The following is a 20,229-nucleotide window of genomic DNA, read 5'->3' on the forward strand; positions in this document are numbered from 1 at the left end:
CGCGGACTCTACTGACATGTGGCGGCCCGCGATTGGTTCGTTTTTAATTTTTTTTTTTTAAATAAGACGGAAAAAAAATAGGAACCAAATGGGATATTAGCGTTAATCATGCTCTTAGCCGATTCTTCCTTTATTCAATATTTTGTCCCTTGAGCTCAAAACAACTTTATTCAGTTTTGTCATACAAGTTTGTGACCTATATGTCCAACTTATATGCAAATATTGGTACAACACATATGTCATTTACGCCAACTTGCATGTGACATTACATGTGTCGTTAATGTCAGTGGGAGATGAAAATATGAAAATTTTCCGGTTACTCGGGTCAACCACTCGAAGAACACAAAAATCGTGTTGAGATGCTTCTTTGCGATTGTTCGAAGAAACTTTATTGCAATGTGGATATCTCACCACATGATTTATTTGTAGACCGTAACATATTATAAATTATAAGTCCGTGCACCTGCTAATCCTCCGATGACCGTTGAAACAATGTATAACCACGTGATATAAGCATGATTAACCCGTGGTTCTTATTACGGGGTTCTTAGAGAAAATTAAGAAACTGTTTCTTAACTTTTAACTAAAAAGGCTAAAAACCGGTTTTTAAATAAGGACTTTAAGAACCGGTTTTTAGCTTTTTTTAGTTAAAAGTTAAGAAACAGTTTCTTAACTTCCGCTAAGAACTCCACTCTAAAAACCCCAGATTAATCATGGTCTTAAAGGCATGATTATTGGGGGTCATTGCTCTTGGGTCCTTAATACACATATATTTGTATGTATATATTATATATGCGTATATAATATATACATACAAATATAAGTGTATTAAGGACCCAAGAGCAATGACCCCCAATAATCATGCCCTAACATCCCCATATATATGCAGGCCGTCTAAGAGCATGATTAACCCATGGTTTTTATGATGAGGTTCTTAGCAGAAGTTAAGAAACTGTTTCTTAACTTTTAACTAAAAAACCTAAGAACCGGTTCTTAAATAAGGACTTTAAGAACCGGTTCTTAATTTTTTTAGTTAAAAGTTAAGAAACAGTTTATTAACTTACGCTAAGAACCCCATTCTAAGAACCTCGGGTTAATCATGGTGTAACCTTCTTGCTGGATTCATTGATGCCCCCGAGACTGGCCTAATCGATTTATCAAAAACAATCATAAAATAATTTTATAAAATATATTCCAATGCTTGGATTTAGCCACCCGCTAAACAAGATGTCGAGTACTATGGTTGCACCAATTCCTGCGAATGATCCGTTGGCTCCTTTATCAGTAGCTACTGCCGAAATAACAAAGATCAAGTTGAAAGTAGCGATGAATTCCACTACAAACACCGCGGTTAGAATTTTATGGGTACGTTCTTTGAGGCTGCAAACGTAGAGCTTCGTCCGCTAAGGTTGATCCGAGAACTTGAGCAACAATATAGCCCGGAACCTATATAAAGATATTGATCACAAGTAGTTGATATTATCCACACTTTTATGGCTCTAGTTGTTATTACTATATTCATGAAATCATCATGTTATCTATGTGCCTTGTGCTTATAAGCTTTGACGGACCTAAGGCAAATTTTAAGATAATTTTTTTTTAATAAAATATTTTCTAAAGCCTTTTTCAAAAAAATTATATATATTTTCTATAAAAAAATTAAGTGGAAATTGGAAGTTGTAAACGTATCTTTAAAAGAAGAATAAAATTATTTTATGATTTTTTGGGTGTTCAAAATATTATTAAAATAAAATTATCAAACATCATATACAATGCATAGTTTGTTATATAACAAATTTTCGTGTTTGTTTAAATATACTCATGAATTGATCATGCAAAATCATTATGGTCAATAAAAATGTTATCATGCATAAATGGATTATGTAAATCGTGAAATTCATATCTGGGCATTTCGTTTCGTTATCCCCCCACCCTCAGCCTCACCTCTTGATGACTATTATGAATGGAGGATAGAAGGCAGCAATGGCTCAACGTTCTCTTCAGCTCAGACATGGGAAGCATTACGACCAAAAGAGGATGAAAAGCAATGGGCGGATAGTGTTTTTTTGGTAAAAATGTTAAAATATCATTACCAATTTTAATTTTTGACAGAATTATAGAGAAAACGAGAAACAGAAAATAAAAAAAAACAACTACACTAACTAAACAACAACTCAAACTGGACAAGAAGGAGAAGATACAACCAGCTAAAAGCCCACACGAAAGAACCATCAGAGTCGGTGCAAGTCGCTTGCCGCAAAAGGATGAACCGCAGTGAATACGAGATCCTGAGTCCGGTAGAAATTGGCGTACCCGATGAACAGGTCTTTAAGATAGGTACACCCAAGAACAGCTTGCTAAAGACCTCCTAATTTGATTCCAACACGCACAGACCGCTAGACCAGAGACCTAACACGCCCACGAGCCAGTCGAGCCTTATTCCAAACAACAAACACAGGCTGCAAAGCAAACCTGAAACGATAGAACCTATACAAAAGAGGGCCGAGTGACAGCTACCACGTCCACACGAAGCTCTCCAGACCAACCAAACCACAGCGCCGGAAGAACACATCCATAAGAACACAACAACGCCGCGGCGCAAGGTTCCAGTGCTGGGATGATGTGATCAAAACATGGAGACACGAGAACCTAACCAAACCGAATGACCACGCGGGGAGGAGAGGACTCACCATGTACAGATTCTGAGAACCAGGGGACTGACCGGCAAACAGAGCAAGATCGAAACAGTGAGGCACAAACGCTAGGAGGAAGACCGGAGAAACTCGCAGTGGCGAACCACCATACGCGCAACGAGGGAGAGGCCATGAGAGGAGGAGAACAGGAAGGAAGCACTCGATCTAAGCCGGAACCAAAGCCATAGACGACTCGTTGTCCAAAACCTAGTCGAAGGAGCACGCGCTTACTCCAGCAACCACTGACTCGCCACACGACGAGAACCGGAGAGCCGCGGAACACGTCGACGCAGAGAACCACGCCGAAACCTCCCGAGCAAAAGCAAACGGTGAGACCACTTTCGACGAGACACCAAGTGAAAGAGAGAAGCACGCGCCGCCACACCACTCTGCCGGGACACCGGAAAGATAGAAGAAGCAGGGATAGGAGCAGATCCAAGGCAGAGGAGCCACCACACGAAGTCACGCGCCGTCAAACGAAGGGAGCCACCGTAGATCTAAAGGTAAAGATGAACGTCCGACGAAACCCAACCCAAAAAGCCGACCACAACCTCCATCCGCCGCTACACACCCACCTCGCAGAGTCCCCAGAGATACAAACCAAGCACCAGAGTCAGCCTAGGTCCTCCGCCGGCGAGAGATCAATCTCCAGGGACGTCCACATATCAGGGGTGACCAGAAGGGGGAGAGAAGGGCAAATATAAAGACGAGGAATAGGGGAGAGGAAGGAGCCCTCCGGCGCCGGAGGAGGATATGGACTCGCCGAAGACAAACACGAAGAGGGGAGAGCGAAAGCTTAGAGAGAAATTAAGAGAGAGAGAGAATGTCATGTTTTTTTTGTGATTGATATCGTTTTATGGGCGGATAGTGTTTGGTTTGGAGGATCAGTACCTAAACATTCATTCAATATGTGGGTTGCCAATTACGACAGGCTTCCCACAAGAACAAGACTGGCCTCCTGGGGACTGCAATTACAAACAAACTGCTGCCTTTGCTCACTTGAACCGGAGACAAGGGACCACCTTCTTCTTACGTGTCAGTTCAGTAAGGACGTCTGGAATCAGGTTTTCTCCCGCTTAAATCCACCCTCTCAGCTGTTCGTGTGGGGGTTATGATACCCACTTGTTGCGAAATACAAGCTCATAATACCCCTGTCCCTTTCACTACTCATACGATTCATCTTTGTTCATGACTCAAGAATTTTTCACCTAGTTCACGGCCGCAGCGCGCTACATCTGAGGTGGATCCAGGATCGACAACATCCACTGTGAAGTATCGGAAAACACCTCCGATGTGGTTTACAAGATCATTACTCTCTCTGTCCTGGGTATATAAACCCTAGAGAGTATAAAGAGAATACAAGAGAAGTACATGGCTAAGAGCTAAGCCTAGAACAACATATCTATGTCTAGCTTACTCTATCTCTCCAAGAGATGCCATGGAAGCACTCCCTGGATGCTTGAGGCGGTGCTTGAGGCTCCTGTCTCCCAGAGACTTGGCTTTCGCCTCACTTAGAGATCTCTGTCGTGATCTCTCCTTCATTGTATCAACACTTGACCTAATGGGCTTCAACGCTTAGGTCCATATGTTGTCCGTGCGTAACTTGTACAAGCCAGCCCAACATTAAACATGTCTGATGGGCTTGACCAAACCTCACAAAACTCTTTACCTCTTCTTCTTGTAAGTTTCTTTTCACCTCATGTTTTTTTATATCATAATCTCCATAAAGCCATCAAGTTCAGCTGGCATATAGTATGTAAAGCTTTTAAAGAAACCTCACTCACTAAGCCAAAATCCAATTAATAAACTTGAAGTCCCTTCATGATTTTCTTGAAACTTGCATAAGCTTCAACTTATACACCACAACCGCTTAAGTAGATTAAACACTTAAATCCACTTAGCCCCATCAATGAACATAGACATCACGCTTAATGAAAGGTATATGACAATCCCATTGCCATTTGAATTTTCATCACCTTCATCTAGTGTGTTGAGTTGCGAATCCAGCTGCTACACTCCAAGTGTCAAGCTCAACTCCTCATTGACGTCGTGTTACTTCATATCTTGTTATTCCTCGTGAACTTATCAACAACACAACCTTGTTGTCAAAATCACGAACCTGTTCAAGTGCTTGAACAGAAACCTGAACATCTTTCTGCAAGTTAATTTCCTCCTTGGCCTTTTGATTCTATTCTTGTGCATTGAGCCTTGAATCAAAATCTTTGAATAATGTGCAACAACCTTCGAACCATATATGCTTCATACCTGAAACAACCTCTGATTCTCTACTTGTTTAAAACACTCCAGCCTTGAACACGTTTTGCACCGCTGTTACTCAGAACAGGACCCGCCATCCAACCATCACTGCTGGACATACTCTTGACACAACCTTGGTTCACCCTTCATGTTGTTAACAGAAATTTCCACCACATAATTCTCCTTGAGTCAACTGCAGACCCTTGAAGTCACTCATGCTCCATATCTCTGAAATAGTCTTTGACTTAACCTTGATGTTCTTGAACAGACTGCACTTGAGCATCACTTTGTACCGCTGCACACTTAAGCATGATACGCCGCCTAAACCCACATGGTTAGGAAGACTATCGACACAAATATCTTTGCTCCACCATCTGATCAAACTGTTCTGCAATAACAGAACCTCCAATAACAGATTTAGTCTCCACTGCTAGTTGAATGAACTGAGCCTCATACCATCGAATCCATGATACGCCTTGGCTCTCTTCACGAGCTTCATGTGATATCTTTATCTAGAATCCCTGATATCCCTCCTTTTCTCAGCTGTGAATTTATTATCTCAATACCCTTCTTGTATTAAGATGTCTCCATACACCAAAATATGTGCATCACCATCAACGACTTGAACACGCCTGTTAGTCATTGAACCTGCCATTAGCCTGATGAGTACTTGGCCATCGATGAGTATCTGGCCATTTGCTAATGGACTTTCCTGAGGACACTGCCTCAATATTCCCCTGTGATGCAACCATATATCCAGAACTCCACCGGTTCCTTTTCTCTTAAATGCAAACGACTTTTCCTTGCATATAGACCTTCATGAAAGCTTCTTTCAGTTCCATGACTTGAGCTTAAGATGAGCCTGCTTGTGGAGAACAAGTCTTACCCTTCCTGAGATGGACAAACTGTAAGACAATTCCCTGCAATCCATGCAATGTCTTCTAACAGTTTCTTACTTTGCTTCATCTCACCATTCTTCATCTTCACCGCTCAATACCTCAGTTTAACTAAGTACCTCATCATGTGTTACCATGCATCATACTCGGCTCAGATTTCGTGGTCCTCTGTATCAAACCTCACTGCAGTGTATTCTTGATACATATGCCGATTTCACTTGTTTTTGCCTACAAGTTACCTTATGTAAGACTCCTCTTAAAAACTCCTTATGATGTGCCTTGTACTTCTTAACTGATCTTGACACTCCTGGCCTTGACACACTGAACATATCCACGACCCTCTTATCATGGAATAACCTTTCCTTTCAGCTCTTACTCCCTTGAGCTAACCATGTTGCTAACCGAAGCTTTTACCCTTCAGCTGAACCAATCAAGACATCTTGTAAACCAGTGACTCACTCCACCTGGAATCAGATTATATATATCTCTGATTCATCAATCCTTATATAACCTCAGTGGCTCCACCTGAATCAAATAACTCTTTAGAAGTACCATGTCTCTGTAACTAAATATCTGCAAATATTCGTTATTCCTATCGGCCTCTTAACCTTATCTCACATCATTTATGCATGTGATGCTCCTGCGATAATCCATTACAGCTTCTCATGTGTCAAACTCGAGTCTTATGACGAGTTTCTCCAGCTGTAACTATACCTGAATCCTGACTTGTTCAAGCATGAAGTTCCGACCCTATCAAGTCTGCAAATTTCTCCTTTTTCTTCTGAGCTTCGATTTTTGTCCGAGAGCTCCACCTTGACACCTATGGTCGTGACACCAGACCGGCGTCCCTTACTTCTCTTCTGAGTCTATTCATCTTGAATTTCCAACTCATACATCCTTGACGATTCCTCTAAGGTATACCTCACATACGCTTCTACTAGCTGTGGTAGCGACTTTCTGCTTCTTGAACAAGTGTTGATGACTATTGTCTCATACCCTTTTTCCTCAAGATTACAACCAGTCGTAACAACCTGTTCAACCCGATTCCGCTTGAGCATTTTTCTCTGCGTTTGACCAGAATCTTCAAGCTATGTCTAACCTTGAATCGCCTTTCTCTTTGGTTTCATGTCACTCACACGACCTTACTAAAGCTACTACATTCTGTTACAACAAATAGCCATTTGCTCCAACATACCCTTGTGTAGGCTTTTACACACCTTGTCCTTGCTATAGTTGCTTCTTCGTGGAGGTACAACCTATTCCTGCCACACTGACTTGGTGACTATTCTTGCTTTCTTCTTACAACCAGAAACTTACGGTGTCACTCTCACGACCTCACTAAAGATTCTACATGTTGTTACCACAAATAGCGATTTGCTCCAGCATATACTTGTGTAGGCTTTTACACACTTTTCCCTTGCTCTAGTTTCCTCTTCGTGGAGGTACAACCTGTTTCAGTAACACTAACTTGGTGACTCCTCTGACTTTCTTCTACCAGCCAGAAACCTTTCCTCTCACCGACGAGCCTAACTTGAACTGACCCAAAACAAATCACCTTTGTTTCGTCATATTGTTGTCACACGACAACCAACCTGTGCAGCTCCAAGATCTGTTGGTCATCTTTCGCTAATATTACCTTCATTCCATGTGATCTCTGAAAAACCTTAAGTTCATGTGAGATTGATGACCTTTGATTCCTTCTCCTTAAGCCTAGCTTTGACTTAATGTGAGTATGTCTTCCTTTGAGATATCCTCTATCCCAAACGACTCAAATCAATCTCCAACAATGCTGATCATGAACACGCCCACCTGTGCAGCCTTCTTGCTGCAGCTTACGCGAGTCTTCCCTTTCTTGCAAATACTGCTGCATCCCTTGAAAGTCTCTCATTATGATTTCACCAACCTGAAACCATCACGTGCATTGAGGTAGTCCTCTGTGAACGTTTCTTCCTCTGTCTCTGACGTTGTCATTGTCTACCACAAAATAACACCACCTACTTATTTCTCTGGCGCTACATGTTCAACGTCATCTCTGGTTTGTCACACTTAATGCGATCGTGACTACAAATATACTGATTCTTCTTTTCCAGAATTTCCAGCTGATGTCGATGCTTACTTGAAGCTTTTGTAGAACCTGAATCACCACTGCCTCAAACCAGAAGCCCTTTGACTCAATCCTTATCCAACGTCAATAGCCTATAGACACCAAACTCCTCATCATGAGAATTTCCTTTGTAACAATCTGAATGAACAATTTATCTTGAACATCACTCTGAACCGTTGTTGTTGCCAACAGATCCCGCCGCTTAACACAACTTACTAAGAAGACTTTCGACGAAAAGAATCTCTGCTCAACCTCTACTCAAACAAATCATTACCTCTGCAACTGTGATACCTTGTAGACACATTTGTTTTCTCTCATATGCCTGAGAAGCCAAAACAAACTACTACTGAATCCCATGCAGAAAACTCGAAACATACATGTTTCCATCCTGAATCAATTTCGATTTGACACCGCCACCTGTTCAGCCTAACGCTGCCTTGAACAAGTAAACTCCTTATTCTCGTAGATCCATCCCAGCAGAAAACTATGTGTTACGCCAAACACATATCTTCTTAGAAAACCACACTGCATTCCCTCTGAAAATAACAGCCTTGTAGTATCTTGTTCTTCGGACCTCTACCCAACTGTAGACTCTCATAATCACACATAGACGAACCCGCCTAAGTCGATTCCCTTCAACCCTTCTGCAACACCCTTCACGCTGACTAAGAATACCATCTGAACAGCCATGAAACACTCATATCATTCAGGGTTCTAAGGCGTCCCCTAGTTCCAAGAATTCCATGAGATACTGAGCTGAAATAACCACATATATTAGAACACCACCTGCAACTGATATACCATGTAAATTGCTCTCAAGAACACCGTGAAAACCCTCACTAAATCTTGAGACAATCTCATAGAAAACCAGTGCGAAAACCCCTTTTGCTCCACTATGCTTTCAGTTCCAATAACTTGCAGAACATGAAGAGACCCAAGACTCCAATGCATATAGTCACACACGCCTTGTGACTGCAGATCGAGGACAGCTCCCACACCTTTCTTTCTTATGCTAGTAGCCTGCCACCATATTATCTTGTGAGTAACCCGAAGTCCTTCTCACACAATAACAGATTCTTGCACCCCTAGAGAACTCTAGAGAAACCCTGATTTCATAACTAGAAATCATCTCAACCGATTCAACTGACTCGTGAATCCTTCCTCCATAAACTTGTGCAGCTGCAGCGAAGAACGTCCAACAGTTTTCCTTCTTCTCTTGTAAACCGAAAATCTCTTTGACCTGATCTTGAAACTCGGTTTATCCTCTGATTTTAACTCTGATTAGGTTAAAACCAAGTGACCACCAGCTTCCATTAAACCTTGCGAGTTTCTTCTGTTTCGCTTGGAAGCTTCTTCATATGTCTCTCCTCCTCGAGACGTGGACTCCATGAATCAATGAGCCTATGCTCTGATACCACTTGTGGGGGTTATGATACCCGCTTGTTGCGAAATACAAGCTCATAATATCCTTGTCCCTTTCACTACTCATACGATTCATCTTTGTTCATGACTCAAGAATTGTTCACCCAGTTCACGGGAGGTGTGGTTTACAAGATCATTACTCTCTCTGTCCTGGGTATACAAACCCTAGAGAGTATAAAGAGAATACAAGAGAAGTACATGGCTAATAGCTAAGCCTAGAACAACATATCTATGTCTAGCTTACTCTATCTCTCCAAGAGATGCCATGGAAGCACTCCATGGATGCTTGAGGCTCCTGCCTCCCAGAGACTTGGCTTTCGCCTCACTTAGAGATCCATGTCGTGATCTCTCCTTCTTTGTATCAGCACTTGACCTAATGGGCTTCAACGCTTAGACCCATATGTTGTTCGCGCGTAACTTGTGCTAGCTGGCCCAACATTGAACATGTCTGATGGGCTTGACCAAACCTCACATTCTGGAATTGGCGTCAGCTCCTCTGTTGGATCCGAGCCTCCTCTCCTACCAGTCTCTCCATTCTACGAAAACTTGCAGTTCAAGCTACGGTCTTCCACCTGTGGAGGCAGAGAAACAAAGTTTACCATAATAATTGTGTTATGGCTCCGGCAGAGATCGCGAAGATGGTTTACAGAGATGTCAAGAACACAATCCTGGCGAGGAGGAAGAGAAAGCAATTTCGAAACCTCTTGTCTAATTGGTTATTGTAATTTTTCTAGGTTTTTTAACCTTTATTGACCTCCCTTGTTTTTATATTTTTTGCCAAGGTGGAACAGCCACTAGATTCTACTTTGTAAAATATGAAATCATTAATATGATATTAGCATTTTTAGCAAAAAAAAAAATTCGTTATCGGCAGCATCTCATATAAAACCCTCATATAATTATTTTTGGATTGGTACAATACTAACATTTATAAGAATGTAAGAACTGAATTTGATAGTATCTTAGTATGTTTTTTTCTCTTTGGTCACCTGTTTAAAAGGGAACTTCCTAGAAGAAGCTAAGGCAATGGAAACAGCAGGGTTGAAATGTGCACCGGAGACCTGACCAATTGAGTAGATCATAACCATTATGGTTAGTCCCCATACCATAGCTATGCCAGGAAGTGTCACCGGTTTACCATACATTTAATTTACCACGATGGCCGCTCAGCCGGCAAATACCAGAGAAAATGTCCCTAACGAACTCGCCAATCAACTAGAGTATACAACAATAAGCTTTTTAGTATTTTAATTTTATCCAAAAACACTCAATTTTGATCATCATGACATAAACACTATGCAACTGAATCAAAAACTCTACCAAACCGATCATATATAGATGTTAATTCGGTTTGATTATACTTCATAAATTTGAACAATTCAAAAGCCAGAAATTTGATCCAAACTCAAAACCAAACTCATATATACATATGTATATATATATATGATTAGGGCATCTGATCTAAAGGGGCATATTTTAGTTTTATTATCTTACTTGTGTTTATAGATAAAGAAAATTTATAAGATTTTTTTTGTTAAAAATGTACTTGGACATTTTTAATCATGATAACTTGAAGGCATTCTATTATATATTAATTGAGAAGTCAATTAAGTGATTTATTCTTACGATCATTGGTGAAATCTTAAGAAAATTATTATACTTTGAAGGATAAATGATCTATTTTCCCACGAGAAGTATGATATAGCATTAGTTCCCCACCAAACTATGACCTAATGATAGATCTCTCCGGAATAAAAGTTTCAAATCTATTTATCTACGAATTGAAAGTTTCAGATCTATTTCTCCCTAAATTAATAATTCGAAACTTAATTACCCATACATCATGGTTTAAATTGGTTTAATCTTAACCAAATAATTTTAAACTGATTAAACCAAACAAAAACCAATTGAGTAACAAAAAAAAAATTTACCCTGGCCAAATTTGATATTTATGACTCAACGTCGTCGAGACGTTTTCTAACTCTCAGATTAAGATAAACACCATTGGATTTGACATGGGATTCATGGCTCCAAACTCAGTAGAAGTTACCATGGAGAAGCCATAAACTTCTCTTTACAAACGGCTCAGATCCATTCTCACTCTCTGACAACAAACGAAATCTATCAGCCTAAAACAATTTTCATGGTTTCTCCTTCTCAAAGCTCCCCGAGTCCTGTGTTGTCTCTCATCCAAGCACATAAACGAAAAAGAAGATCCCAAAAGCAGAGGAGAAAAAAAGTAGTTTATCATTGGCCGTCTTAATCGATGATTACACAGCGACGTCCAGACGACGTTTAGTCAGAAATCAAATCCGGCAATGGTCATTTTTTTGTTACTCAATTAGTTTTTGTTTGGTTTAATCTATTTTAAATTATTTGGTTAACATTTAACCAATTTAAACCATGATATATGGGTAATTAAGTTTCGAATTATTAATTTGGAGAGAAATAAATCTGAAACTTTCAATTCGTGGATAAATAGATTTGAAATTTTTATTCCGGAGAAATCTAACACTAGATCATAGTTTGGTTGAGATTTGATGCTATATCATACTTCTTGTGGGGAAATAGTTCGTTTACCCTAATTTGAATGGTCTATATTTTTAATTTTAATTTATTTTAATTAGACTTAAACATAAAAGGTAAGTCTAATAATCCATTAATATCACTTGCCAAATAATCTACATAATATTACAAATAATGATTTATAGTAACCAATTGTCAAAATTATAGAAATAGTAATAATGTTTGATCAATTTTTTTTTTTTTATAAACTACATAAAATAATGAACGAAGAAAATATATAGAAATCGATATAATAATTTTATGTTCTTATATAAAGCATATGTATTCATATATAAAGTATTATAACAACTATTAATGTTTTACAAAGTCCATACATTCTTTACAAATCATTTATAAAAAATGAAAAACATCTATAAAATTATTTATCTTGGAGGTTGTAAGTCATTCATAAATTTTTCTAAGTTAATTTATGTATGTTGTAGGTTATATAAATATAAATTGTAAAATCATTTGTACAGGTTTATGAAGCTATTTATCATAAATATTTATACAGATTTATCATCATATGTGACAGAATAGATATTATGTGATGATGTCATCGATAAATTAACCAGTGTAAGAAAAAAATATTATAAAAAAATTATAAATCATATAAAATTGTATAACACATCTCGTATTAAAATAAAATTTATTTAAGTGGCTATTTCTTATGTATCTATCATAGCTAAAGCTTAAAATTGATTATTTTGATTTGATTGGTCAGTTGTACTTTTATTTTTGTTGATTTTATAAAAATATAATAATTAACCATATACAAGGCAAAAAAAAACTGAAATTATTAAAGAAATCTTAAATATAGATAATTTGATGCAATTATAATTATAGAAATATTTTGTAGGTAGAAAATTAGAATATACATAGAAAAAATATATAAAAACTTAAATATATTTATCACGATAAATTTTACAATAATATATATATATATATATATATACAACCAACTAATTGACTTAAACCTCAACTTACTTTATATATATATAAGCATGTCAAATGGATGCAGAATAATCAAATATACAGCTTGAACGACCAAAAGAGATGAAAATATAATTCTTTTATAGTTGAATTCATATTTCATGCAAAGAAAAAATACAAAAGAATGATGATTTTCTTTTTGAAAAAAAAAATATTCTTAGATAAATTAGAGGCTATTGATTTTGCATTGATAGTTAGACAGATAATTTGTGTGATGTGAGAGAAAAAAATGATTATCCAATAATGACGAAAGAGAGAATCGTCAAAGATAGTTTTAAACAAGACCAAAATAAATAAAGATAACAGGAAAATGATACGTCGATTGTAAAACTGGAAAATTTTGGAGAAAAATGAAAATTTTACAATAAATTAATGTTATCATTTGATCGAAACTTCAAAACTATGTAGAAGAAATATTTTTAACGACTTGGATTAGTGTTATAAGCTAATCATTAAATCTCACATCGCTTCTAACAATTTAGTACTGAGATTTTTGATTTTTCAAATTATAATTAAAATTTAATTTACTTAATATTTTTAACTTTTAAATATTATTGCATACATGATATATTATTCATATAATCCGGGCAACCACCTATTAATATTTGAATATGGAAACTTCTTTAAAATGACATGCATGCAAATATAATTGGTGATAATTTGTTTATAAAACTAAATTTTATAAGAGAGTCAATACCAGATTAAAAAGCCTATTAAATATTTAGTTTTTGAAATTGGAAGATTGTTATCTAACGTACATAAATTGTTTAGTGCGTATTATTGAGTATTTTAATATCGATCACCATAGATAAAGGAATTTTTTTTTTAAATTAAAATTCATAAATAGTTATTTATGGTATAACATGTAACACAAGATATTACACGGAATGATTTTATTATCAATTGAGACTGATATGATTAAATAATTGATTGCATTTGTTTAACAAATGATTTTGCATACAGAAAATCGGATGGATGGCATTTTATAAATAATGGGAGATACACGGTTAAATCTGGATATCAAGTGCAGCGAGTGTATCCGGATGGAGAAACAATATCACCCGCGTATGGTCCTTCAGTCACCCCGTTAAAGGCTTTCTGCTGGAAATTACGTTGCCCACCTAAGTTGAAACATTTTTTATGGCAATTGCTGACAGGATGCATAGCGGTTAAGAAAAAATTGAGGTCTAGAAGAATTCAAGGGGATACAATTTGCGTCCGATGTGGAGCTCCTGAGGAGTCCATAAATCATGTTTTCTTTGAATGTCCACCGGCGACCTAAGTCTAGGCAGTAGGCACTATCACGAATCCCAACAAATCCATATATCTTTTCCACTCAATCACTGTTTACAAATATGGATAATTTATTTTGGAGAGTCTTTCCAGAAATGGAAAATCATCATTTTGCATGGATTTTATGGTATATATGGAAAGGAAGTAATAATAAAGTATTTAGCAATTTGGATATGGATCCAAGAGATATTCTCAAATTGGCAGAAACATAATCGTTACTTTGGGCAGAAGCACAAAACTCTCCTATACAGGGAGTCAATCAAACTCAATTACCAGTACCATCGATAGTACCGACTATACCAGGTAGATGGTGCTTTACGGATGAATCTTGGAAAATCAGAATATATTTTCAGGGCAAGGATGATATAGTACTCTGGAAGGTTTTGATGGATTAATGGGAGCAAGGAATACAAGAGCGAGTCAGTCACCACTACATTCGGAGATAGAGGCTCTCATATGGGCAATGAAATGCATGAGAAATCTCAGACAATTCTCGGTTACATTTGCAAAGGATTGTTCTCAGTTGATGAAGATGGTTTCGGAACCAGAGTAGTGGCCAGCCTTTGCAAGTTATTTGGAAGACGTAACATTTTTGAAGAGAAGTTTCAACAGCTCAGAGATCATTCATATACCACGGACACAGAATTCAAGGGCAGACAGCCTCGCACGTAATGCAAGGAAACAACTGTCTTTTATCTTTCATATGGATGCAGAGTTACCGGTGTGGTTTGCAAAATCTACATGAGGCTGCTTATGTTGCTGACAAAAAAAAACAAATGATTTTGCATGGTAAAATACAAAAAAAAAAAATAACAATTGATGTGATTTGTTTGTTTTATTCAGTTTTTAATTACTTTTATATTAATGTTTTACAGTTTAGATGAAATATATCAAAAGGCATATTTTCAAAATCAGATTAGCGTATTGTTAACCGTTGGACCGGCACTGAAAGCATATCATCACCTTTTGAACGAAGGATACGGATACAAGAGGACGGGAAGGATCCAAAGACCGGGAATCACCAGCGGATCCACCTTCTTCGATATCTAAGACGGTGGTTGGTAACTGAGCAGTAATAGCAGTGATCTCAGCCAATAATGAGAGACTTTTTCTACAAGTATAGTGTTTATGGTTTGCTCATTTGAACTCTTTTTGTGTTCATTTTATAAGCAAATAATGAAGTTGACAGTTATATTCTGTACAGCATGTGACGAATACTAAAAACATTATTTTTGATAATTTAAAGACCCAAATAGAAGAAAATAGCCAGAGATAAAGAATATCATCATACTAAAAGCGGACCTTAAGAGGTGTGACAAGTGCCTCATACATAAGTTTTAAATAGTTTTAGTTTATAATGGTTTGGCAAAAAAAAAAAAATCAGCATGCAAGTTATATCTCCGTTATATATTTCCCCCTAGTTATTAGTGTTACAATATTTTACTAGAGACTGGTCCGCGCACCCACGCGAGTATTAGTTTTTACATTTTTATATATTGATATTTTTTTTTAATAATTAATGTTATATATTTAAGATGAGTCGTAATATAACTAAGTGTATTCAAACCACATATCCGCGCGGTATTGTTTCTTACATTTTTATATATTGAAATTTGTTTTTTATAATTAATGTTATATATTTTAGATGAGTCGTAATAAAACTAATTGTATTCAGAAGACTTAGACCGAATCGGGTAATATGGTTAAATTACAAAAAGAAAAAAAAACAATACCCGAAAAGAAAAACTCATACTTAATTGGATAGCCAATGTTCATGCATAACTGATTTTATAAACTAATAAAAATAATTTTTTCTATGTGTTTGGATAAATTAAGTGAAATACAAAGAGTTTTTTATTTAGTAAAATAATTATATGGAGTGAAAATTAAGTGACAATATAAGTAAGACATTTTTATTATTTTTATTTAAGTTGTTATTTTATTCACAAAACATGTTTTTGAATCATGTTGTTGGCAACGTAATTTTTCACCTATTGAAACTAAAATTAAAAAAAAATTGTAAAACAAAATAAACTGAACGTTTAATCATACGCAAAACCCAGTTATTTTAGATTTGTGATTATAATTGGCACAAAATTAATGTTGATTAACCAATAAATAAAAATTTATATTATTATTATGGTAATATAATTAATGATGTGATGTATGGTTAAAGTAATATAATTAATGAAATTGTTAAACTAAGTGAAATATAGAAAGACAATTAATGTAATTATATTAATGAAATTACTAAAAAGACACAATACTTATTTTTGTATACTGTTATATATGTTTCCAATAAATTCTCATTTATATTGTTATCCGTGTTTCTAAAATACCAAAAAGTAATTTATTTTTAATAATATGATGACCCATACAATAATATTTTTTTTAGATCTGCATTTGAATTGATAGTTTTTTTATGTGGTCACAAAAACGGCATGAGATGTGTGGTTATTAGGTTAAAACTCCTTTAGTAAATATCAATTGAATTTTCTATATGAACATCAAAATAAATTCAAACTACTGTTAAATTCATATTAAAAGATTGAGCAATTTTTACCAAATGTCCAAAAGGTAAAATCATAAGATAGTAAGACGTAAATATACTCTTGAAACATTGATCGCCAAAATATAAGAGTTCTTGTGTGATTGTTGCAACCAGGTGGATCCATATCATAAATCAAGCGAGGCTTCAAGCACACTTCTTACTGAAAGGATTTAACTAAAGCTAGATGGACATATACTACCAACCTCATTAGGCTGGGAAAAGACATGCACAGTAACGAACAAGTTGATTTGGCTATATAATTGTTTGTATAGGATTCAGTCAATTAGGTTGAAATAACTCGAAAATTGAATGACTAAAGACGTTTTATTAGATCTGATCAAAAGGGGGTACAAGAGTGACAGGAGATCAAGGAAACAAGCCGGAGCTCGAAGAGCAAACCGGAAAAGGTACAAAACAATTAGGAGTAAAGAGAGACTAAAACCCTAGATCAAGCCGCTCAGTGTGTGTGTAAAAGTGTCGATCCCCTTCTTGTTGTTGTCTCCTTTCCTTTTATAGGCTTTCCGTCCTTGTGTGCCCTAGATCCGGTCCTCCTTTGGGCCTTAACTTGAGAAGGCCGAGTATATGGGCCTTGATGGAGTTCCTCCGAGCTGGATGCTTTTGGTCGGCTTGGTCGTCGGCTAAAAGCACTCTAAAACCGAGCTGACAGCTTTACTCGCTGAGCCGAGTAAGTTTGTAGCTTGTTGGGCTAGACCTTGTTATTCGATGGGTCTTGTGGAGGGATATAATCCATCTCCTACAATAAGTCCCCCCCAGTTCACTTGTGAGCAGTGTAGCGGTCTCAGTGAATTTGTGGGTCAGGTTCGTTCGGATAACAGGTTCTAGTGTGAGAGGCACCTTGCGGTTAGTCGGTCTTCCCGGTCGTTGTTAGGCGTTTTTAGTCGCATGTCGTTTTTACTCGGGGTCAACAGAACGTATCTCTTTCTCTTGTTTCTTTGGCCATGGTGGACGCATTTAGTCGCTTGAGTAAAGTTCATCACGACTCGCCTACCCCACTCTTTTTGTCTTCGTGATGGAAGGCAAGCTTTAGTCGGGCGGAAGGTTACTCGCGAACCGTGAAATGGTAGAACCAGTTTCGCTATTTAACCGGAGACTGGTTTGGGCGAGAACCGGTTCAGATCAAAAATCGGAGATTGATCTGGTTTGGCTGTTCAACCGGAAATCGGTTGAGGCGAGAAATCGAACCGTCGCGAGTAGGTTTATGGATATTGTGGCGGCCCTTGAGGCCCATTTAGGCCCTCTTAGACCTAATGATTGCGTTTGGGAAGCGTGCCTTCGTTTTTGCCATAAATAGGTCCTTCCCTTTTGCTTTCGTCATTCCTCTCTGCAAGCTCAGGTATTCCGCTTTCTCTCCCTTCTCTCTACTTTTATTTCTCTCTCCGCTACAAGAAATATGGGTATTGGTAGTAGTTCACGGTAGCACGAATTCACGAAGTGCTACTAAAAGTTGTTAAATCCGAAACCCGACTTTTTCGTAGAGTTATTTAATCTCTAGTGAAAAAATTCATTAACCCGGGAAATAAAATGAATAAAAAATACATTAATAGCGGTAAAGTGTAAAGGACTTGGTTTATTTTTTGTCTTTTCCTCCTCTCCTTCTCATTGATACCTCGATCTCTCCAAAATTTCACGAAGATCTTCCTGCCGGTGCTGTTGACGTCGCCGGCGGTCAGATTGCAGGCGAACCCCAGTTTTGATTTTGTCTGTATTAACCCAAGTCAGGTTAGAGATAATCAAATCTGTCTCGGATTGATATCGTGAGGACTGAAGTTTGATTTTTTTGGGGCTTATACAATTTGATTTGTGGTTCTTGTTTGTTCTCTTTTGATTTGAAGGTTTGAGCTTTTGATTGTTCATTTCTGGAGTGAAGTCGAGTTGAAATTTGAAGGATCTTATTGAGGTGATTCTTTTTCGACCATTTTATATTGTGTGAGTTTTAGTATCTGATTGTTTGACGATTGAGTAGTTGATTGTTTATTGGTTCTTATGTGAATGACAATGTGTGTGTTTGGTGTTTGACATACTCTTATGGGTTTGTTTTATTTTGTTGGTTATCGGTTAGAAACTTAGAACATAAAAATGGTCGAAAAGTCATGGGTTCATCTAAACAGGTAAGGAAAAACAATATATATTGTAGTTACTGTTTTGTGTGTTTTTTGTGTGATTAAAAAGGTTTAAATTATGCTTTCATGTGTCTTAATCGAAGAGCTGATCCTCATTATGAGAGAGGTGCGTGGGAGTTTGTGAGGTGTGTTGGTGCAGATTTAGCAGAGTGTGAGCTGGTCATTTTCCCATGCATAGACTGTCGCAATGTAGATCGTCACTCAGCCGATGTTGTTGTTGATCATCTAGTAACTAGGGGAATGGATTTGAGTTACAAGCTGCGGGAGGATTGGTATCATCATGGAGAAGAAATATCAGGGGCTGACTGTAGAAGCAATGCAAGTGAGAGGAACAAAGTGATTTTAGGGTTATACCAAGCAGCTGAGTTTCTTGATGAAGATTTTATTAGGCAGCGTGATCTAAGTGAGGTTGCTGAAGGTGAAGATAAGGAAGAAGATGAGTTTCTTGCTAAGCTAGCAGATGCAGAGACACCTCTGTATCCAAGTTGTGCTAACCACAGCAAGCGGTCGGCGATAGTTTCACTCTTTAGGATAAAGACACAGAGTGGTTGGTCTGATAGAAGCTTCGATCTTTTGCTGGAGACTTTGTCACAGATGCTATCCGAGGAGAATGTCTTGCACACATCCTTGTATGAAGTGAAAAGGTTTCTGAAATCCTTTGACATGGGCTATGAGAAGATACACGCTTGTGTGAATGACTGTTGTCTGTTCAGGAAGGACTTTGAGAAGCTAGACAACTGTCCGGAATGCAATGCTTCAAGATGGAAGATTAACATGCGCACAGGTGATGTGAAGAAAGGTATTCCACAGAAAGTTCTGAGATATTTTCCGATAATTCCACGTCTGAAGAGGATGTTCAGGTCTGAGGAAATGGCGAAGGACTTAAGGTGGCATTTTAGTAACAAGAGCAGTGATGGAAAAAGCAGACATCCAGTTGATTATGTTACTTGGGATCAAATGAATAACAAATACCCGTTATTTGATGCTGAAGAAAGGAATCTTAGGCTTGGACTGTCCACTGATGGGTTCAATCCTTTTAACATGAAGAATGTGAACTACAGTGCTTGACCGGTTTTGCTAGTGAATTACAACATGTCACCTGAGAAGTGTATGAAGGAGGAGAACATCATGTTGTCATTGCTGATTCCTGGTCCAACCCAACCTGGAAACAATATTGATGTGTACTTAGAACCACTTATAGAGGATCTAAACCATATGTGGGAGCAAGGAGAGGTCACGTATGATGCATTCAGTCACACCACTTTCAAGTTAAGAGCAATGCTTCTCTGGACCATTCAGGATTTTCCTGCGTATG

The 20,229-nt window shown here is 37.5% G+C and overlaps 1 protein-coding gene and 1 pseudogene across 1 annotated transcript; one reads left to right on the forward strand and one right to left on the reverse strand.

Moving 5' to 3' along the window:
- Window positions 1–243: 243 nt before the first annotated feature.
- On the reverse strand, window positions 244–15,429 carry LOC106344952 (annotated as a pseudogene).
- A 3,551-nt stretch (window positions 15,430–18,980) lies between these two features.
- On the forward strand, window positions 18,981–19,982 carry LOC106344953. The gene has a single exon (XM_013784239.1). The coding sequence runs from the start codon at window positions 18,981–18,983 to the stop codon at window positions 19,980–19,982; it is 1,002 nt and encodes a 333-aa protein (XP_013639693.1).
- Window positions 19,983–20,229: the final 247 nt, after the last annotated feature.

The sequence above is a fragment of the Brassica oleracea genome, chromosome C5, assembly GCF_000695525.1.
Source record: "Brassica oleracea var. oleracea cultivar TO1000 chromosome C5, BOL, whole genome shotgun sequence".
NCBI lineage: Eukaryota > Viridiplantae > Streptophyta > Magnoliopsida > Brassicales > Brassicaceae > Brassica > Brassica oleracea.

Excerpts from the sequence above, each read along its gene's own strand:
- LOC106344953 (XM_013784239.1), top strand. The coding sequence starts at position 18,981 with ATGTGTCTTAATCGAAGAGCTGATCCTCATTATGAGAGAGGTGCGTGG.